Source organism: Lynx canadensis, chromosome D4 (assembly GCF_007474595.2).
Source record: "Lynx canadensis isolate LIC74 chromosome D4, mLynCan4.pri.v2, whole genome shotgun sequence".
Classification (NCBI taxonomy): domain Eukaryota; kingdom Metazoa; phylum Chordata; class Mammalia; order Carnivora; family Felidae; genus Lynx; species Lynx canadensis.
The window spans coordinates 25,258,309-25,276,745 of record NC_044315.2 but is presented as its reverse complement, the minus strand read 5'-3'; the positions used below and the strand labels follow the sequence as shown (position 1 = coordinate 25,276,745).

Genomic DNA, 18,437 nt, shown 5'->3' with positions numbered 1-18,437 from the left:
AGAACAGAGATCATCTGTTTCTTTATAAGCCTGAGATTCACTGGTCCTTTCTTTTTTCAGCTGACTCATCTAAACACCTCCTCTTTGCTGTCCCATCCCTCAAAATTCTTTTGGTACCATTTTATAAAAAGAACATTTGAGTTTCTTGATTCTGAAATTGTATTTTTGCAATCTGTACTTTTTCCTTAGAATGAAGATGACTTCGATGAAAAACAGAACACATCAGGAAACAACAACTCACTAAGGTGTAGAGCTGTGCAAAACACCCAGCAGGTAGGGCGGCGATGGTTGAGTGAATCTATTACCATAGTAACTGCTGTGCAACAGGGACGGACAGCTGTGGGGACAGAATGCATGTGCTCAGCTGGCACTCGGAGGAATGAATTAACTGGTAATTAGAATGTGTAAGGCAGAGTCGTGAAGAAAACACACGTGCTCAAACAAAGAGATTTTGTGTTTGTACACCTGTCCCCAGAGTTTTCTGCTGGCGAGAGTACATAGGCTTTCTCGGACACGTCACTATTACAGATGCCAAACTCCCAACGCAAAGCAAAAAGCACTGGCTTAAACCAAAGCATCTCGATTTTAAAGTAAGTGAGGCAGATGAAGAAGGTTCTAAGATGTGGTTCTAACACTATCCATCAAGCCTCTCGAGTTCCTCAGTGATGCCTAAGCTTACAGCAGGCTGAGACACTCTGTCGCAAGGCTACTTTTATTTCTTTTATATATTGAATTCTGGGTAGGCTCTCATTTGGAGAAAGGCTTCTGTTGCTAAAAATCAAGCAGATTATTCACATAGATCATCCTTTTTTGGGTAATTCTGGGTGCCTAATATCAAGCCATCTATTGGAGGGAGTTACTCTCATGACAAAAAGAATAACTTGTTTAAAGTAGAATATGTGGGAAATTATTGCGGCAAAATTTGGAAGACAGAAAAAGTGACCTGTATAATTCCAGGAAAAAATCAGTGCCTAACATCTTAAAATGTGGCCTTTTAGTGCAAATATACACTGCCATGCACATGTCACTTATATTGGGATCATGCTATCCATATTCTTACTGTCTATTTTACTTAATATATTATAAAAAAGTGTCCATTTCCCTATTTATGCAACAAAACAAGAGAAAACAATACTTCTGTCCATATAAAACCTGCACATAGAAGTTTATAGTAACATTATTCATAATTGCCAAAACTTGGAAGCAGTCAAGATGTTCTTCAGCAGGTGAATAGATAAATGAACTGTGGTTCATCCAGACAATGGAATATTCTTCAGCACTAAAAAGATATGATAAACCCCCAAGCCATCAAAAGACATGGAGGAACATTAAATATGTATTACTCATTAAAAGAGGCAGTCTGAAATGACTACATACTGTATGATCCCAAATATATGACAAAGGAAAAGGGAAGACTGTGGAGACAGTAAAAAGACCAGTGTTTACCAAGAGGAGAGGGTGGGATACATGGGCAAAGCACAGAGGATTTGGGGGGCAGTGAAACTACTCTATGTGATACTATTATGGTGGATACATGTCATTAAGCATTTGTCCAAACCCATAAGATGGACAACACCAAGAGGGATCCCTAATGTAAACCATACACTTTGGGTGATAATGTGTCACTGTAGGTTCATCAACTGCAACAAGAGGCGGTGATCATGGGGGAGGCTATGCATGAGTGGGGGCACAGGTGTATGGAGAATTTCTCCTTATCATTCAATTTTGCTGTGAACCTGAAACTGCTCTTTAAAAAAAAATGAAGTCTTTTTTTATTGTTTCACAAAACAATCAAAAACAAAAAAAATTAGATAATTTACTGTTATACACAAGAACATAAAGACTGAGGAGGATCCGCCACATTGGGCACCAATGGTCCTTGGGTGATCTTGGCAGAGGCCATCTCAATAGAAGCCTGATCACAATGGACTGAGTGAGTAGGATGTGAGGGTCACTAAAAGTAAAAGCAACTCTCTCCAGCAGTTTGGCTGTGAAGAGAAGGAGGGAGGGTAGATGTCCTGTGACTATGGGGTCAAGAAGATTTTGTTGTTGTTTTCAGTTTGTTTTAAAGATGAGGATGGGTGCTCACTGTGGCAGCACACATATAAAATTGGAATGACAGGAAGAAGACCGGCAGGCCCCTGCACAAGGATGACATGCAAATTCATGAAGCTCCCATATTTTTAACACACACAAACACACACACAAATCCCACACACAAAAAAAAAACAACTAAAAAATGGGCAGAAGACATGAACAGACATTTCTCTGAAGACACAGATGGCCAATGAACATATGAAAAGACACTCAACATCACTCACCATCAGGGAAATGCAAATAAAACCACAATGAGATATCACCTCACACCTGTCAGAATGGCTAAAATTAAAAACACAAAAAACAACAAGTGTTGGCGAGGATGTGGAGAAAAAGGAACCCTCATGCACTGTTGGTAGGAATGGAAACTGGTGCAGCCACTCTGGAAAACAGTATGGAGCCTCCTCAAACACTTAAAAATAGAATTACCATATGATCCAGTAATTACACTACTGGGTATTTGCCCAAAGAATATGAAAACGCTAAATCAAAGGGATACATACACCTCTATGTTTATTGCAGCATTATTTACAAAGCCAAACTATGGAAGCAGCCCACATGTCCACTGATAGAAGAATGGTTGAAGAAGAGGTGAGATAGATAGATACACAGATACATAGATAGATAATGGAATATTACTCAGCCATAAAAAGAATGAAATCTTGTCATTCGCAGCAACATGGATGGATCTAGAGCGTATAATGCCAACTGAAATAAGTCAGCCAGAGAAAGACAAATACCATATGATTTCACTCATATGTGAAATTTAGCAGGCAAAAGAAATGAACAAAGAAAAAAAGAGACAAGCCAAAAAACATGCTCTTAACTATAGAGAACTGGTAGTTACCAGAGGGGAGGTGGGTGAGGCATGGGTGAAATAGGTGAAGGGAATTAAGACTACACTTATCATGATGAGCACTGGAATTGTTGAATCACTATATTATACACCTGAAATTAATATAACACTGTGTGTTAATTATACTGGAATTACGATTTTTGAAAAAGAAAAAATCTTTACCAATCTGATAGGTAAACATTAATTAAACAAGCAAATAAAGATGGGAATGGGTGTGGGAATAAAAGAGAATAGTTAATCCCAGGCACTCCATTGATAGTAGGTAACTTGAGACAATTTCACTGTAAGAAAATAATAATCATGATTAATTAAGTCAAATAATTGTCAAACTTTAACTACTGGCTAAGCTAGGTGTTAGATGGGAATGAAATGAATAAGGCTTATCTCTACCCCTATCCTCAGCAGCTGCAGCTTGGACCCCACTGGTCTCTCCTTCTGTTATCCTTCACCAGAAAATGAAGTTAGTCTAAATGTAAAGTATAATGGAGTTTGGCAGCAAAGGACTCTATGATCTTTGAGAATCCTTTCAGCTCAGAGATATGCTTGTGACTTATTTCGAGGAATTCTCTTACAGTCCAGATCAATCAATGGCCACCTGGGCTATGACAGAAAATAAAAGCTGAGATATGACTTTATCTGTCTTACAGCACATTCAAACCACTCTGCATTTGCATACTTCTTTGCCACTTTCCCTCACCATTGCTTACGGTAGCTGGACCTATTTGAGATATTATTGCAAAGTGGTGGAAGGCAGGAAATCCTCTATGCTATCCTGAGAACAGGACGGGTCATGGATATTTAAAAGTTCAAACAGTGGGGGGCGGGGGTGGCACCGGGTGGGTCAGTCGGTTAAGTGTCCAACTTTGGCTCTGGTCATGATCTCGCAGCTCGTGAGTTCAAGCCCCATGTCGGGCTCTGTGCTGGCAACTCGGAGCCTGGAGCCTGCTTTGGATTCTGTGTCTCCCTCTCTTTCTCTCTCTCTCTGCCCTTCCCCACTCGCACTCTGTCTCTCTCTCTCTGTTTCTCAAAAATAAATAAACATTGAAAAAAAAATTTTTTGAGTTCAAACAGTATCTAGAAAGATAGCCCAGGTATATACTTCATTAATTAGAGCAAGGGTTAGCTAACAAAGGGAAATACTTCCCTTTAGCCCAACTGACAGGACCCTAGTTCCCAAGGGAAAGTTAATCAGCTCTTGATGATACTAGGCTAGTGGTCACATCTGCAGGCCAAGCTTTGGGCTGTCAGGAAAATAAAGCCAGCCTTGGTCTCAGTCCTTTGGGAAACAGGGTTGACAGAGTTTAAAAGGAGATTTATACAGCCTCTGATATAAACTTCATTTAGCACTTGCCTGAGAACAGAGCAGGGGTTGAATGATTACAGTAGAGAAAGGAGCAAAAAGCATAGATATGAGCCTATTCCCTAAAGGAAAGAAGAAAATACCAACAGCTCCTTTGGAAGAAAAAGGAGAGAGAAGTGTGATCCTGTAGGTTTTGTGTAAAGGGAAAAATGCGCAAGTAGATAATAGGAGCTATCTTCTTGCATAATAATTTTAAAAGACCTTTAGAAAGTCCTTTGCCAATGAAAAAGAATGAAATCATGCCATTTGCAGCAACGTGAATGGAACTGGAAGATATTATGCTGAGTGAAATAAGTCAGAGAAAGACAGATATATGTTTTCACTCATGTGGATCTTGAGAAATTTAACAGAAGACCATGGGGGAAGGGAAAGGAAAAAAATAGTTACAAACAGAGAGGGAGGGAGGCAAACCATAAGAGACTCTTAAATACAGAGAACAGACTGAGTGTTGATAGGGCTGGGGGGTTGGGGGATAGGGGAAAATGGGTGACGGGCATTGAGGAGGGCACTTGTTGGGTTGAACACTAGGTGTTGTCATGGAAGCGATGAACCATGGGAATCTACCCAAAACCAAGAGCACACTTTACACACTGTATGTTAGCCAATTTGACAATAAATTATATTAAAATAAATAAATATTTAAAAATGAAAAAAATGAAATAAAATGCAGTCCATAAAAAAAGTCCTTTGCCAAAATTCTAAGCAAAAAGAGATCAGGGTTCATTATGCCCAGAATTCTCATTATTCCATCTCTGCTGCAATGTTTGATTTCCAGGACGAAGAGCAGGTCACCATTGAGCAGGATTCTTTAAGAAACAAAGAAGATGTGGAGGATGATCCAGAGGCACATCAAAAAGGGTACAGGTTTAAACGGAGAAATAACCATACTGACCTCCTTTTTGGTTTTGCCACTTTGTTTTATCTTCATCTAATTTTAAACATTTATTATTATTTATTGGATATTACCACCACTACCACCCATTTCCCTTCCCCACTACCCGCCCAACACCATTTCCAGAAAAATTAATGGATCTCTATGATAATCACCATGGTAAATTCAAACTGCTAATGTCCTGGGAACCCAATATCCAGGACAGTCTTCTAATTAAAGGCATAAATTACTAGCTAATTGCTCCAGTCCATGCAAAAGTAGTTAATTCATCTTCTCAGTGTCAATCAATAAGCAATTGATTTCTCAAAACCCAATCCACATTAAGTCCCAACAAACTTGCTCTGACTGTAGTATCCTGAAGGTATTCCAAGTTCTTACTGCCCATGAGGTAAGAGAGGCAAATTATTTTTATTTTTTTGACCAGGAAAATGAAGCTCAGAAAAGTGACTTACTCAAGGTTAGCTAGAAAGGAACAAAGATAACTTAATGTCAGCTTCTGATTCCTAGCCCAAGATTGTCTGGTACTCTGTCATAACACTCAAGTATTTATCAAGTTTCTAAATTCCTATTTAAATTTTGTTTAAATTTCTATGTCTCTGAGGAACTTTATTTTTATGCATCAGAAGATATCTCTGGAGTTGGTCAGAATTAAGATTAAAAGCTCTTGTCACATTTACATCATCAAAAATATTTACTACCTCAGAAACCTGAGCTTTGTTCCATCTTTCATTATGCTTTACGGACCTCTGACTCCAGGGGCTGAGTAATTCTCTTGGGTGGTCAGGTTTCACTACTGTTATGGGATGGAAGCAATCACCAAGAGGCTGGGAGTTGCCTAGCCATGATAACCAAATGGCCGAAGCCTCTATTTCTAGCTACTTTATTTTATGTAGTGTGAGCTGTCATGGACCACACATATTCCCTGCAATTAAAGAATCTGATCAATCCAACCCAAAGTATACGAATGTGTCCAATGAAATGTCGCCCTCCACTGCTGCCACTTTGAAACACTATCAGAAACTGAAGATGATGCATCATCAACCTTTCCTAAATTAGACGATGAAAATTTAGTCTTTACTGAACTTTGATTCCATCAATATCTTCTGGATCAGTGTTTCCAATTCTCAGTACATGTATTCACACACATACACAACACCAAAGTTTTCATGAAATAAGACATCATTACTGTGAGTGATATGCTCTTATCAGTCCTATTCTTTCTTATTAAAGATGGGTGTCAGGGCATCTGGGTAGCTCAGTCAGTTAAGCGTCTGACTCTTGATCTCTGCTCAGGTCATGATCTCATGACTCATGGATTCAAGCCCTGTGTTGGGCTCTGCACTGTCAGTGTGGAGAATCCTTGCTTGGTATTCTCTCTCTCTCTCTCTCTCTCTCTCTCTCTCTCTCTCTATCTCGCTCCCCTCCGCCCTCCCCTCTCTGCCCCTGCTCCTCCCTTTCTCTCTCAAAATAAATAAATAAACTTTAAAAAATAATAAAAGCTGTACATCTATTTAAAAAATAAAATAAGGGGCACTTGGGTGGCTCAGTTGGTTAAGCGGCTGACTTCGGCTCAGGTCATGATCTCACGGTCCGTGAGTTCAAGCCCCGTGTCAGGCTCTGTGCTGACAGCTCAGAGCCTGGAGCCTGTTTCAGATTCTGTGTCTCCCTCTCTCTCTGCCCCTCCCCTGTTCATGCTCTGTCTCTCTCTGTCTCAAAAATAAATAAATATTAAAAAAAATTTAAAAAATTTTTAAAAATAAAAAATAAAATAAAATAAAATAAAGATGAGTGTCACACACTGTGCCTTCTCAACCCACTAATGGGTCCTAACCCACAGCTGTAGCATACTATTCCAAATAAGCAACACACACTCATTTATCTAGTAATGCAACAAATGCCCATCAAGCACACTAATGTCCAAGGTCCTAGTGCCATTGGGCTCACATCTGCTCTCCAGGAAGTTAGCCAGTCAAGCCTTTATCACAAAATGAAATCAAAGGAGACAGTAGGAGTAAAGCACAGAGGAATGACTCTGTTCAAGGAGATGCAAGAAGGTGTTGTAGGAGCAAGGGGCTTGGGCTGTGCCCTGAAACTTGCACAGGGGCCGAGACTTGGACATGGACGCACAGCTGCTGCAAAATGGACAAGTGGAGGCATTAGCAAGTGAGTCCTTTGGAATCCCAGAGATGAGGAATCTCCTACATAGGACTAGAAGTGACCTAGAAGTGGCAATGATTGTGTGAATAAGTTCCTTCCTCCATCGGGAGAAGAGGTCTCTGTTAGAAGGGGCAGTGAGAAAAGGGGCAAATGTATGGAAGCCAGACCTCAGGGGAGGCACGGAGGGAACCAGGAAAACCCTGGGAGAAGCAGAGCATGGTCATTGTGGGTATGGGCCTGGGCCCCTCCAAAGTCACTTGCTGATGGCCACCATCCCCCCAGCACAAGTGCCCAGATCCACATATTGCTCACTCACTACCCACCACCCCCTAACAAAGCTCTGTACAGGAACAAAGATGTGCCAACAATGCCAGAACTTTTGAGAAAGCTACCTTACAACTTGCTGGCTAATAGCTCTGAAATCCACAAAATCCTTCTTTATATTTCAAGCACCCAGTGAAATCTGTCAGTCTCCCACTAAAAAACATGGTGAGCCAGGACAGGGAACCACCAACTTACTCAAACTTTGTGAGGCCAAAAGGGATGAAAATTCCTTAAATCAACGTTTCATATCCGTGGCTTAAAAGCTATCAGAGGCCCACATAGTCCCGTGAGAAACAGTCTTCTCCTACCATTTATTTCCAGCTTTTGGTTAGTTATCCATCTCCCCTGCTCTGTTTTCAGAAGCATGTTTTCTGCATCTCTGTAAGCCCTCAGGGCTTGGCACATCCACGCAGCAAACATTGATCCAAGCTATGGCTGATTATAGTCTAAAAGGAGATGAGTATCCCATTTCTATTTTGTAGGACATCCACTTCATCCATCTGTTCATTTGCTTGCTTGATTTACAAAGCCTCATCTAGCTTAGTATGTCAGTTTATTTCATGTTTTTGATGTTACCTTCTGCCTGCCTTTTTGCTCTTGTGTTGTTACAGGTATCTGGAAAGGAAGTATGATACAGTTTGTGATTTTTATAAGAAACACAAAACCACCCTTCAGTACATCCTCTGGGGCATCTTAATAGTAGGTAAATAACAAAAGGGGGGTGGATGCCAGTGTCTTTGTTTGAGAATATTCCAAATAGTAGCTTTCTATAGAAAAAAAATAAATCTTTCTGTTCCCCTGGACCTTGGTGAATCCAGAGAAGTTAATCCAGAAGCTCCTGAGTGGTGGGTCTCAACTGTGGTTGCCTATGCAGATTGTTTCCCTGTTTGGTTTATGTAGCTAGCATCTAAATAGGTTCCCTACTCTTACAGCCTTGGTTGTTGTGATATGGATTTAAGGGCTAGTTCATGCAAATCCAGGTAACTAGAAAACATGCTGATAAACACAAGATGGGGACCTAATCACAGGGGACAATATAAGCAATTAATACTTCATGCAAATGCAATGTGAGCAGGAGCCTAGGGTCATGCAGGTCACCCCTCCTGCCTGAAAGCAAGACCACACTATCTTCATAGATGAGCAGGTCCCCTATTTTTACTCCCTCCAAAGCAAAGAGTTCTGCAGCCCATTTTGAATAACACCCCTGTCTATAAAATGTGAACCATTGCACCCAAGTCCATAGATGTTAACCCAAGACTCTTGCACCTCCAAGGTCAGTGGCTTCATTGGTGCTCAGATATCTGAAACAAGGAAAAGCAGGGTTTAAAGCTTCCTCTACACTGGGCCAGGTAGTATTTTAGGCTTTTCAGGCCATGCGGTGAAAGCCACACAACTCTGTCCTTCTAAAACAAAAGTAAACAGACAGGCGTGATGGTGTTTCCATGCAATTTTATTTGTAGATTCAGACACAAGTATACAAATACAACTGTACTTGCAACCTACAAAGATAAGTGGTGGGCCCGATTTAACCTGCAGACCATGTTGGCTGACCTTTCTAGGACACCCTGTTCTTATCCTAGAATCTCCTCTTGAAAAGCAGCCACCTTGGTAATTATCCCTCACCCCTTTCTTTAGAGATTCTTTGGAACTCAGAGATGGTTGGAAGGCCTATTTTCCCACTGAAGCATAGGCCAAATCTGAGCTGCAAACCAGGAGAATCAATACCTTTTTGCCAGTGGTTGCTTCAACACCTAGCCTTTCTCTGATAGAAACTCCCCTGCTGAGTCTGAATCCCCAAAAATAGGAGTTAGTACTGAGAGGCCCAACAATCAAGCATCAAGATTCAAGAACTTGAGGTTCTATGAGAAAACAGACCTAGCACTCTGTCCTTCCTGCATTCATGGTGAGACTGTTAGGGAATTACTGTGAAAAAAACAAAATCCTAAAAATATATAGTACAGATAATTACATGAGTCAATAGCCCTATCAAGAGCAATCCTGCATTCAATGGTTTCTTGATTGAACCTCCCCTTGGCTGAGCCCCATCAGTGCTAGAGGCTGGTCTGCACCTGGTGTTGGTGATGCCCCCTGTCTGTGCTTGCTTTCTCGACAGGTTACCTGGCAATGGTGATTGCAGCTTGTGCGCTGAACTTTCATAGAGCCCTTCCCCTTTTCGTGATCACCGTGGCTGTCATCTTCTTTGTTGTCTGGGATTACTTTATGGCCAAATATGAGCATCGAATCAATGAGTGCCTATCTCCTGGCAAAAGGCTCCTAAACAGCCATTGGTTCTGGATGAAGTGGTAAACTCACTCCGTTCCCTTGTTGCATTTGAGAGAAATGTTAGTCTTTTCCAACACTGTTTCCAAAAACGTGTTCTGAAATTGGTCCCTCATTTATAGGCTATTGAAACTAGAAATAACCTGGGGAATAATCTGCTATAATACCTTCATTTTACAAACAGGAAATCAAAGCCTAGATAGGGCAATGACTCGTTCAAGATATGTTCAAATGTCCCTGCAAACTGCTTTAATTACAAGTGCCACTAAATGATAAAATATTGTCCAAAAGAAAGGACAGTCCTTACTTGGGGAGGTAGCTTTCTGATCTGGTCCTGAAGCTGGCCTCTTTGAAAGTAAGAGCCTGTGAATATAAAAGTTGACTCTTTCCTATAAGACCCCCTATCCATATCCGATGAGTGACCGCTCAGGACTTTTCTTTCAGCCTTTTTCTATGGGACCTCCTCTTCCTCCAGGTGACCCTAGTGGATTAGACACAAGACAGGTTCTCCCCAGAATGGCTCTCAAGGGATGTACCTGGAAAGTTCACATATCCTTGACCTAACAACGTAGGACTGTTCAATCCCAACACAGCACACTTTCTGGCTCTGCCATCCAAGCTGTGAGTCAAACTTGTCATGCCCACTAGATCCGCCAAGGAGTCATAACCCTTCCTAAAGTCCAACTTATTCTGTGAGGTTCAGCTGAAGTCCTCCAACTTCAGAGAGCACATTTCAAGTTCTCCCCTAAAGGGCAGAAGGTTACATCTCTCCCATCTCCCAAAATGGACATGAGAACTCACAGAAGATCTCCCAAAGAAACCACTAGACTTCCCTCTCTAAACACCCTTTCTCATCTCTGACCCCTTTGTATGATCTTGAACGAATGAAGAGCCCAAGAGTTTTGGAATGTGCTTAATCCAGTGCTTAATTTTTGGCTATCTGCCTTGATAGCCACAACCAAAGAGGGTTTGTGCCATGTCTAGAAGCATAACTTCCTGGTGCCAAGGGTGTTACTCTTAATAAATTTTTTGTTTATTAGTTTAAGTCTGATTTTAAGATTTTCAAGTTAGCAGAGCAAACGATGCTGATGCCCCCTTTCCAATTTTCTTAGGGTGATTTGGAGCTTACTGATTCTGGGTGTTATATTCTGGCTCATCTTGGACACCGCCAACCTGGGCCAACAGCAGCTGGTATCCTTTGGTGGGCTCATAATGTACATTATCCTGGTATTTATATTTTCCAAGCACCCAACCAAAGTAAGTATGAAATCAATCTTTTTCAGCTTTTTCCCTCTTTTTTTCCCTCATGTCTAAATTGCTCAAAATAATGAGTGTGAGAGAATTTCACTGTTACTCAATATTAGTCTTACCTTGTTATGCTCTTTTAAGTGGCTAGGGCACCTTCCTTCCTGAACTTGCTTAGTACTAGTACTCTCTCATTTTTAATTCTCAGTAATTTTCCAGTTACACCACCAGTGAGGTGTTCTCTCCTGTCAAGTCTAATTTCTACTCGTGTCCTCCACCTCCCTCCATCAAACATGCTAAGAAAATTCATCTGTTTTGATCCCGATCTCCCCGGACCAGTAAATAATCTAATATTCTACCATTGGATTCTGTAGTTTATCATATTTCCACTTGCAATTTAGGTTATTTTACTGCAAAAATCTGTCCTTAAACAGACCAGATTTGTTCCCACTGAATTCAATCCCTATCCTCATTCTGACAGCCTGTAACCCGTTAAATGGGCAAGAATTTGGAGATATCCAGGCTTTCACACATGACTCAGAATGGCAAACTCCGGAAGACTTTACTGGCTGAAAGGTTGGCCCAAGAAGAAGGTCATGTAATAAGATCCAAAGTCCTTGCCCTGCTAGGGTCAGCATCGCTGCTGATTGGTCTGCCTCCAGTTCTTCAGTTCTCGGCAGCCCACTCGTCTCTGCACCAAAAATGAAGGCAGATGATTGTCCATTACTGCTGTACTCCCTGGGTCTGCATTAGAGTTAATTGGTTCCTTTTACAGTGAAATGAGAGCCCCTCAACAGGGAGGAATTTCACTTAATTCACTTACAAATTGTCAGATGAACAAACCTTGGGCACACAGAGAAGTCATGCTCTGCCTTTCCATTTTCCAGACAGGGGAAATAATTATATGTCTCTCACATTTATAGCACAACTAAGAGGGCCAGATCCTTTCTTCCTCCTTTGATTGTCCTTCTAAGACTACTCTTTGTGTCTAAGTCATTTTGTCGTGATATAATGATAATTGCATACCTTCCGGAGACTGAAGTCTTCGAACTCAGGATTGGGATGATGGAATGCAGCGCCAAGATCTGGGGACATGATTCTCTGCTCACAAGTGCTTTGGCCTCTCAAAGATGGATCACAGGCCATGTGTGAGAAGCTTCCGAGGAAATAGTAATCCTCTGGGTGTTTATGCTGAGCTTAGCCATTCATTTTCTAGTGACACCTATCTCTTCATCTTTCTGCATAGGTTTACTGGAGGCCTGTCTTTTGGGGAATTGGGTTACAGTTTCTTCTTGGGCTCTTAATCCTAAGGACTGAACCTGGATTTATGGCTTTCGATTGGTTGGGTAAACAAGTTCAAGTAAGTTGGGTTTAAATGAACACCTTGCTTGTAAATTCTTTTTTAACATTTGGATATAATCCTCAAGACATGTCAGAAATAGGTTTATTTGTCTGCATTAGTTGAGCCACATTTTTGTGTAGAATATGTTAATCTGTCTAGTTTATTAATATTACAGTTGTCCCTCGCCCAATCATCCACTACATCACTCCCCATCCTGATTGCCCCTTCATCCTGGCCCAGGGGTGTCACACTTCTAAGATGGTTCCACAAATAGAGAAACAAGCTTTCTTTGCATGGAGTGATAGCTAGTGCCACCTATGTCCCATCTATGACTTGCTGGAACAAATTGCCACACCTGGTTCCTTTGAGTATCCTGGAGTCAGATTAAATGTCACAAGTGACAGGAAATCTGTATTCAGGTATAGTTCAAAAATACACTTCCTAGGACACCTGGGTGGCTCAGTCACGTAAGCATCCGACTCTAGGTTTCGGCTCAGGTCATGATCTCACAGTTCATGAGTTTGAGCCCCGCGTCAGGCTCTATCTCAACAACACAGAGCCTGCTTGGGATTCTGTCTCCCTCTCTCTCTCTGCCCCCCACCCTGCTGGCTCACTCTCTCTCTCTCTCTCTCTCTCTCTCTCTCTCTCTCTCTCTCTCAAAAACAAATATATAAACATTTTATTTTTTTTAATTTTTTTAATGTTTATTTATTTTTGAGACAGAAAGAGACAGACCGTGAGCAGGGGAGGGGCAGAGAGAGAGGGAGACAGAATCCAAAGCAGGCTGTAGGCTCTGCGCTGTCAGCACAGAGCCCAATGTGGGGCTCGAACCCATGAACCGCGAGATCATGACCGGAGCCAAAGTCGGATGCTTAACCGACTGAGCCATCCAGGCGCCCCTTTTACTTTATTTTATTTTTTAAACATTAAAAAAAAATACACTTCCATGCCATCCACTGGAGGGGGAAAAAGGTTGTAAAAATTTACTTTCCACCTCTATCCAGCAAGTTTGCTGGGCTCCCCTTCTGCAGAGCCTGGGAGGTCCTGTGGACTGTAACCACCAGTTTCATGGTTGTAATGATCATGTGCCCTTTTCCTTTCTTTAACTCAGACCTTCTTGGAGTATACTAATGCTGGGGCTGAATTTGTCTTTGGTGAGACATATGCAGACCACTTCTTTGCATTTAAGGTAAAGCTAAACCCCTTTTCTAAGTATTACTTCCTTGTCAGTAGCTTCTCAATCTTTGTAGATGTTCCAATAGAATCTGACCCGAAACCAGATATATACCTGCTGGGCATGTCCTACATGGATAGCACATCACCACCTTTTTCGATTTATCTGATTTTATCTGAAGTCAGTGGATTGTAAACATTTTACTTTGTTACTATAGCACTGAGGGAAACATCTAGAAATATACAAAAACTTTTGAGGGGGCTCATAGCATTGCCTGAGATACTTTTGAGAAATCATATGGGGTAACAGCATCTGAAGCATCAGGGAAAAGAACATTTGGTACCTGGCAATGAACAGGCATATGGCCACTGATAGCTTCCAGGCCAGGGATCAGAGACAGCCTTGTGCTCTGGAACCCCGTTTCCCAAAAAGAGACAGTTGCTCACTCGTATCAACCTCTGTTCTTCCAGAGCCATCTCCGTGCTAAACCTTTTGTGTCTTTCCTTCAGTACTGCAAGCCTGGAGGCTGGGCCTTCTCCCAACCAAAGGAGGGACATTATTCTCCAAGGGAAAGGCAACCTGGCCTGCCAGTGCTCCCACAAGCCCCAGGAAGCTCACTGTCCCCAGCGAAGCCCCTACAAATACTTGTTGATGAGTCAGAAAGATAAATTTGGCTTTGCCTTCAGCATTCTTTGTTGTGGTGTTATTGTTCCTACACATCTAAATTGTTTTCTCACTTAGGGTCTCTAAGTTTACCTCCAAACTACCCCATCTTCAGTTAGGCCAACTTTTATGCTGAATCTTTTTTTTAATTGCTGAGTTTTGTTTTTTTTAAATGCTGATTTGACACTTTGGTTGCTAAGATGACAAAGCCATCTCCCAAAGGCCAAGTGTTTACAAACTGAGACAGAAATATGCTCATATCATGAATTGAACCCAGAATTGGAAAAAGAAAGTCACAAGGAAGGCATACCTTGATGCCCAGACTACACCAGTGTCTTTAGACTTTACCTACCCACCCATGCACCCACCACCTCCCTCTCCCCCAGAGAGGTGGCCTCTGTCCTCCCAGCCAAAGCAGAATCCCTGTGGGAACATTCAAAAGATAAGCTCCTTGAATTCCCCGAAGCTTTCAGGAAGGCACTGCTTGCCCATTAAAGCCAATAAAAGCACAGAAGTGACTGAGCTCTGCATAATGGCACAAAATGTCTTTTGATATATATTATTAATAAATTTTTCTAGATCAGATCCTGTACAAATTGTCCTCAGTCATTCTGTGCCTTTGGTGGCAGTATGTCCCTGGCCATTTAGCTGGGGAACAGAGGAGAAGGGTTACAGAGCGGTAGGAGTGTGGGGGGACCCAGCCCACAGCTCTGTGTGTTCTCTGCAGGGTGGAAACTGCTCACTGTAGAAACAGGCTATCTTGAAGGCACCCAAAGAGCTTCAGGGAAATAGGGTTCAGAAAAAGACGCTTGTGATATCATGCAATAAACAATTTCCAAAGTTTATTTTTTAGCGGTGCAAAGACTCCATGAGTACAATAATTATTCTCTTCAGAGCTAAGTGAATGAATGCTTACCCTACGGGAGGCAGTTTGGGTAAGCACCCACCATGCTGTATCTGGTCTGTGCAACTTCTACAAATAAAGATCTGAGGCTGCTCACACTCTGTTTCGACCAGGATTCTCTGCTAATGAGGCTATTTAACATCAGAACTTCAAGAATATCTGCCAGTGGCCCTCAGTGTGTGGATCTAGTTATTACAAACTACCCCTTCATCGAACTTCATTCCTTCTCTGAGAAACTGAAGTAACAGCAGCTCATCATTGCCAAGAAACAAACAAACAAGCTTCCTATAAAATATCCTCAAGCTGATCCAGAGCAAATTCAAATAAAAGATTGTAGATGGGGAAGCTGCCTGAGAAAAGTGTCATTTAGTTCAAGAGGAGTGAACTAAATGTGTCATTTAGTTCATTCAAGTGTCATTTAGTTCATTTAGTCAAAAGTTCAAGAGGAGTTTCTAGTAGTTTTATGATGTTTCCAGGTGGGGCAGGGTTGGGGAGAGGGAGGCAGAAAAGAGACCTGATCTGAAACTTAACTAACACAACTGAGGCAACATCAACCCTGGATTGCTCTCAAACCCCCATCTCACCCCCAGGTCCTGCCAATCGTGGTTTTCTTCAGCACGGTCATGTCCATGCTCTACTACCTCGGGTTGATGCAGTGGATCATTAGAAAGGTACTGGGTCTTGAAGGGACTGGCTTCTTCTTTCAGGGACAAAGTCTTAGATGCCTTTTATCCAGGATTTTCCAAAGTGCCTTTCTCTTTGTGCCAAGATCCACCACCACCACCCCTCCACCCCAAGGTATTAGACCCAAACCAAAAAATCTTACATGTAGCCACAGGGGGAATTTTATCTTGGGGATTTCTAATGGGGCTTTGACTTGCAGCCAGTGATTACCGGCTATCTTCATAAAACCTCAGTAATTACTTCTTTAGCCAAATAATTGACTCCAGCAGAGCTGACACCTGTGGAGAGAACAGCATCCTTCCTTCATCCTGGCTGTCTACCCAGCCTTACACAGAATCCCTGCTTATCCTCAGGACGTTGCAAAAGTGGAGACTCCTGGTCTAGGAGTGGCTACAGGATCAAAGCAAGAAGAGAGAAGCTACTTTTTGTTTCTGAGGAAGTTTTATAAGCACACACACACACACACACACACACACACACAAGGTCTGAAAATTTCACCTCATTTCTGCCACCCCAGCATCAGTTCTACACTTGTGTTAAATTGCAACAGGAGGAAATTTGCAAGTTAGTTCAAATGCACACACACAAACGGGGCAGTGCATACAGAGTTTGGGCACAGCCATTGCCCTCCTTTGATCCTTGTAAATAAATAAAAGAGAGGGAGGTAAGAAGGGAGAAAGAGAGAGAGAGAGAGAGAGAGAGAGAGAGAGAGAGAGAGAGAGAAAGCAACAGAACACCAGCAGAATCCAGAATGTCAGCAAGAGTGTGCCAGGACCCATGATTTTCTGATTGCTGACCTGAACACGCAGCATTATTGTGCTCATGTCTAAGCAGAAAGGAAGGAGAGAATGCAACAGGAAGTTTCCATCCTGAGGTGGGCACCACAGTCTCTAGTTGGAAGGGTCAGTAGAGAAGCAGGACCATAAACCATGTTCATTTGAGAGTTAAGTAGAAAGGGCCAAACCTCATCCCACTACTTATTAGCTGGGTGATCTTAGACAAAACAACTAAACTGTTCTATGCCTCAGATTCCTTTTCTATAAAATGGCCATAATTATAGGACCTCCGTCAAAGGGGTATTATGATAATTAAATGCATTACATGGATCAAGAGCTTAAAACAGTGCTTGGAATGCAGTAAAGCCTGTCAAGAATGTAAGCAATTATTAGAATTTATTATTCTCATACAGTGTTTCAGTACAGATTTGTTTCTATAGTGAATGTATAAATTCAAGGCAAATACAATGACTCCGCCTTACCACTCAAATAGGAGGATTTGATGGGCCCACTCTGTAAACTCTAGATAAGATATACTCATACTTAGCACCATCACTGGCCTGCCAACAATTGTTGAAGGCATTTTCCTCCAAAGATTTTCATCCCTACTTTGAAGTTTTGTGTATACAAGCAACTCTTCACTGACTTTGTCCCTTATCTCTTTTCAGGTTGGATGGGTAATGCTAGTTACTATGGGATCATCTCCTATTGAATCTGTAGTTGCTGCTGGCAATATATTTGTTGGACAGGTAAGTTGTAATCTCAAAACAAAACAAAACACCTGTTGAAATGGATACTCTTACCAGAAATTAGAGTAAGAAATATAATATTATAAATATACTGGTGTTATTTTTTTTTATGTGTCAGCAGAAGGGTGTCAAAATAAGGAGCCCTCAGCATTGACAATGTCCAGATTCCAGCGAGAAAAAAGAGTGTACGAGAATGATCCCTTCCAAGTGTCCCAGTGCACTAGTGTAAAATTTGGGTTCTTGAAAGTGTATGGAGAAGAAAGATGGAAAATCATTTTATCGAATTAGCAAAGCACTGGGCTCCTCCCGTTCTCAACCAATCTTTTCTGAATTAATTGAATTGTTGAGGTCTCTGATCCACCCTTCAGAGGCTAACAGGTCACACCACTCCTGTGGAGTTCACCACTTATTCTGAAGCTGCAAACATGTAACAGGGAGCCTCACATTCTGTGGTATAATGCTTGTGGTAATGAAAGAGACCAAGAAAGACTTTTCACCAATAACCGTGCAGCTGTATGAATACTTGAGTTTATTCTCAACTTGTCTGAACTGGCCAACAGTCTGTCTTGGCTGGGCCTGAAGAAAAATGCTGATGAGCAAAAGCATTCTCATCCTTCTGATCCATCACATGGATAAGTGTTTTGCCTGAAGCCCATTTAAGCAAGGAAGTATGCTGCTAGGGGGTGTCCTTCAAAACAGCAGCATTCCTATGGGGAGAATAAGTAAGATATGGTAATCATCCTCAATGCTCAGGGTGTGTGGCTTTGGGAAAAATGGAATGACACACTCAGGAACCAAAGTATGAATGCTTGCCAGCACAGCTACCCAAGGAAATTGGATTTGAAGCAAAAAGCAAGTCACCCAGAGAAGCGCATGGCTCCAAGTCTGAGGCTTAGAATTGTTCCAGGCAGGCTGAGCCTTATTGGTAAGCCCA

General features: G+C 41.8%; 1 protein-coding gene and 1 non-coding gene across 2 annotated transcripts in view; both read left to right on the top strand.

Moving 5' to 3' along the window:
- Positions 1-18,437, top strand: part of SLC28A3 (solute carrier family 28 member 3) — a 55,574-nt gene that overhangs the window by 22,074 nt on the left and 15,063 nt on the right. Inside the window, exons 2-10 of the mRNA XM_030294267.2 lie at positions 190-273; positions 5,089-5,171; positions 8,298-8,389; positions 9,800-9,989; positions 11,079-11,223; positions 12,458-12,571; positions 13,665-13,742; positions 15,885-15,965; positions 17,423-17,503. Of these exons, the coding sequence (XP_030150127.1) occupies positions 190-273; positions 5,089-5,171; positions 8,298-8,389; positions 9,800-9,989; positions 11,079-11,223; positions 12,458-12,571; positions 13,665-13,742; positions 15,885-15,965; positions 17,423-17,503 (948 nt within the window). The remainder of the gene's footprint in view (positions 1-189; positions 274-5,088; positions 5,172-8,297; positions 8,390-9,799; positions 9,990-11,078; positions 11,224-12,457; positions 12,572-13,664; positions 13,743-15,884; positions 15,966-17,422; positions 17,504-18,437) is intronic.
- On the top strand, positions 2,082-2,186 carry LOC115500181. The gene has a single exon (XR_003964431.1). It is a non-coding gene; the product is annotated as a U6 spliceosomal RNA (small nuclear RNA).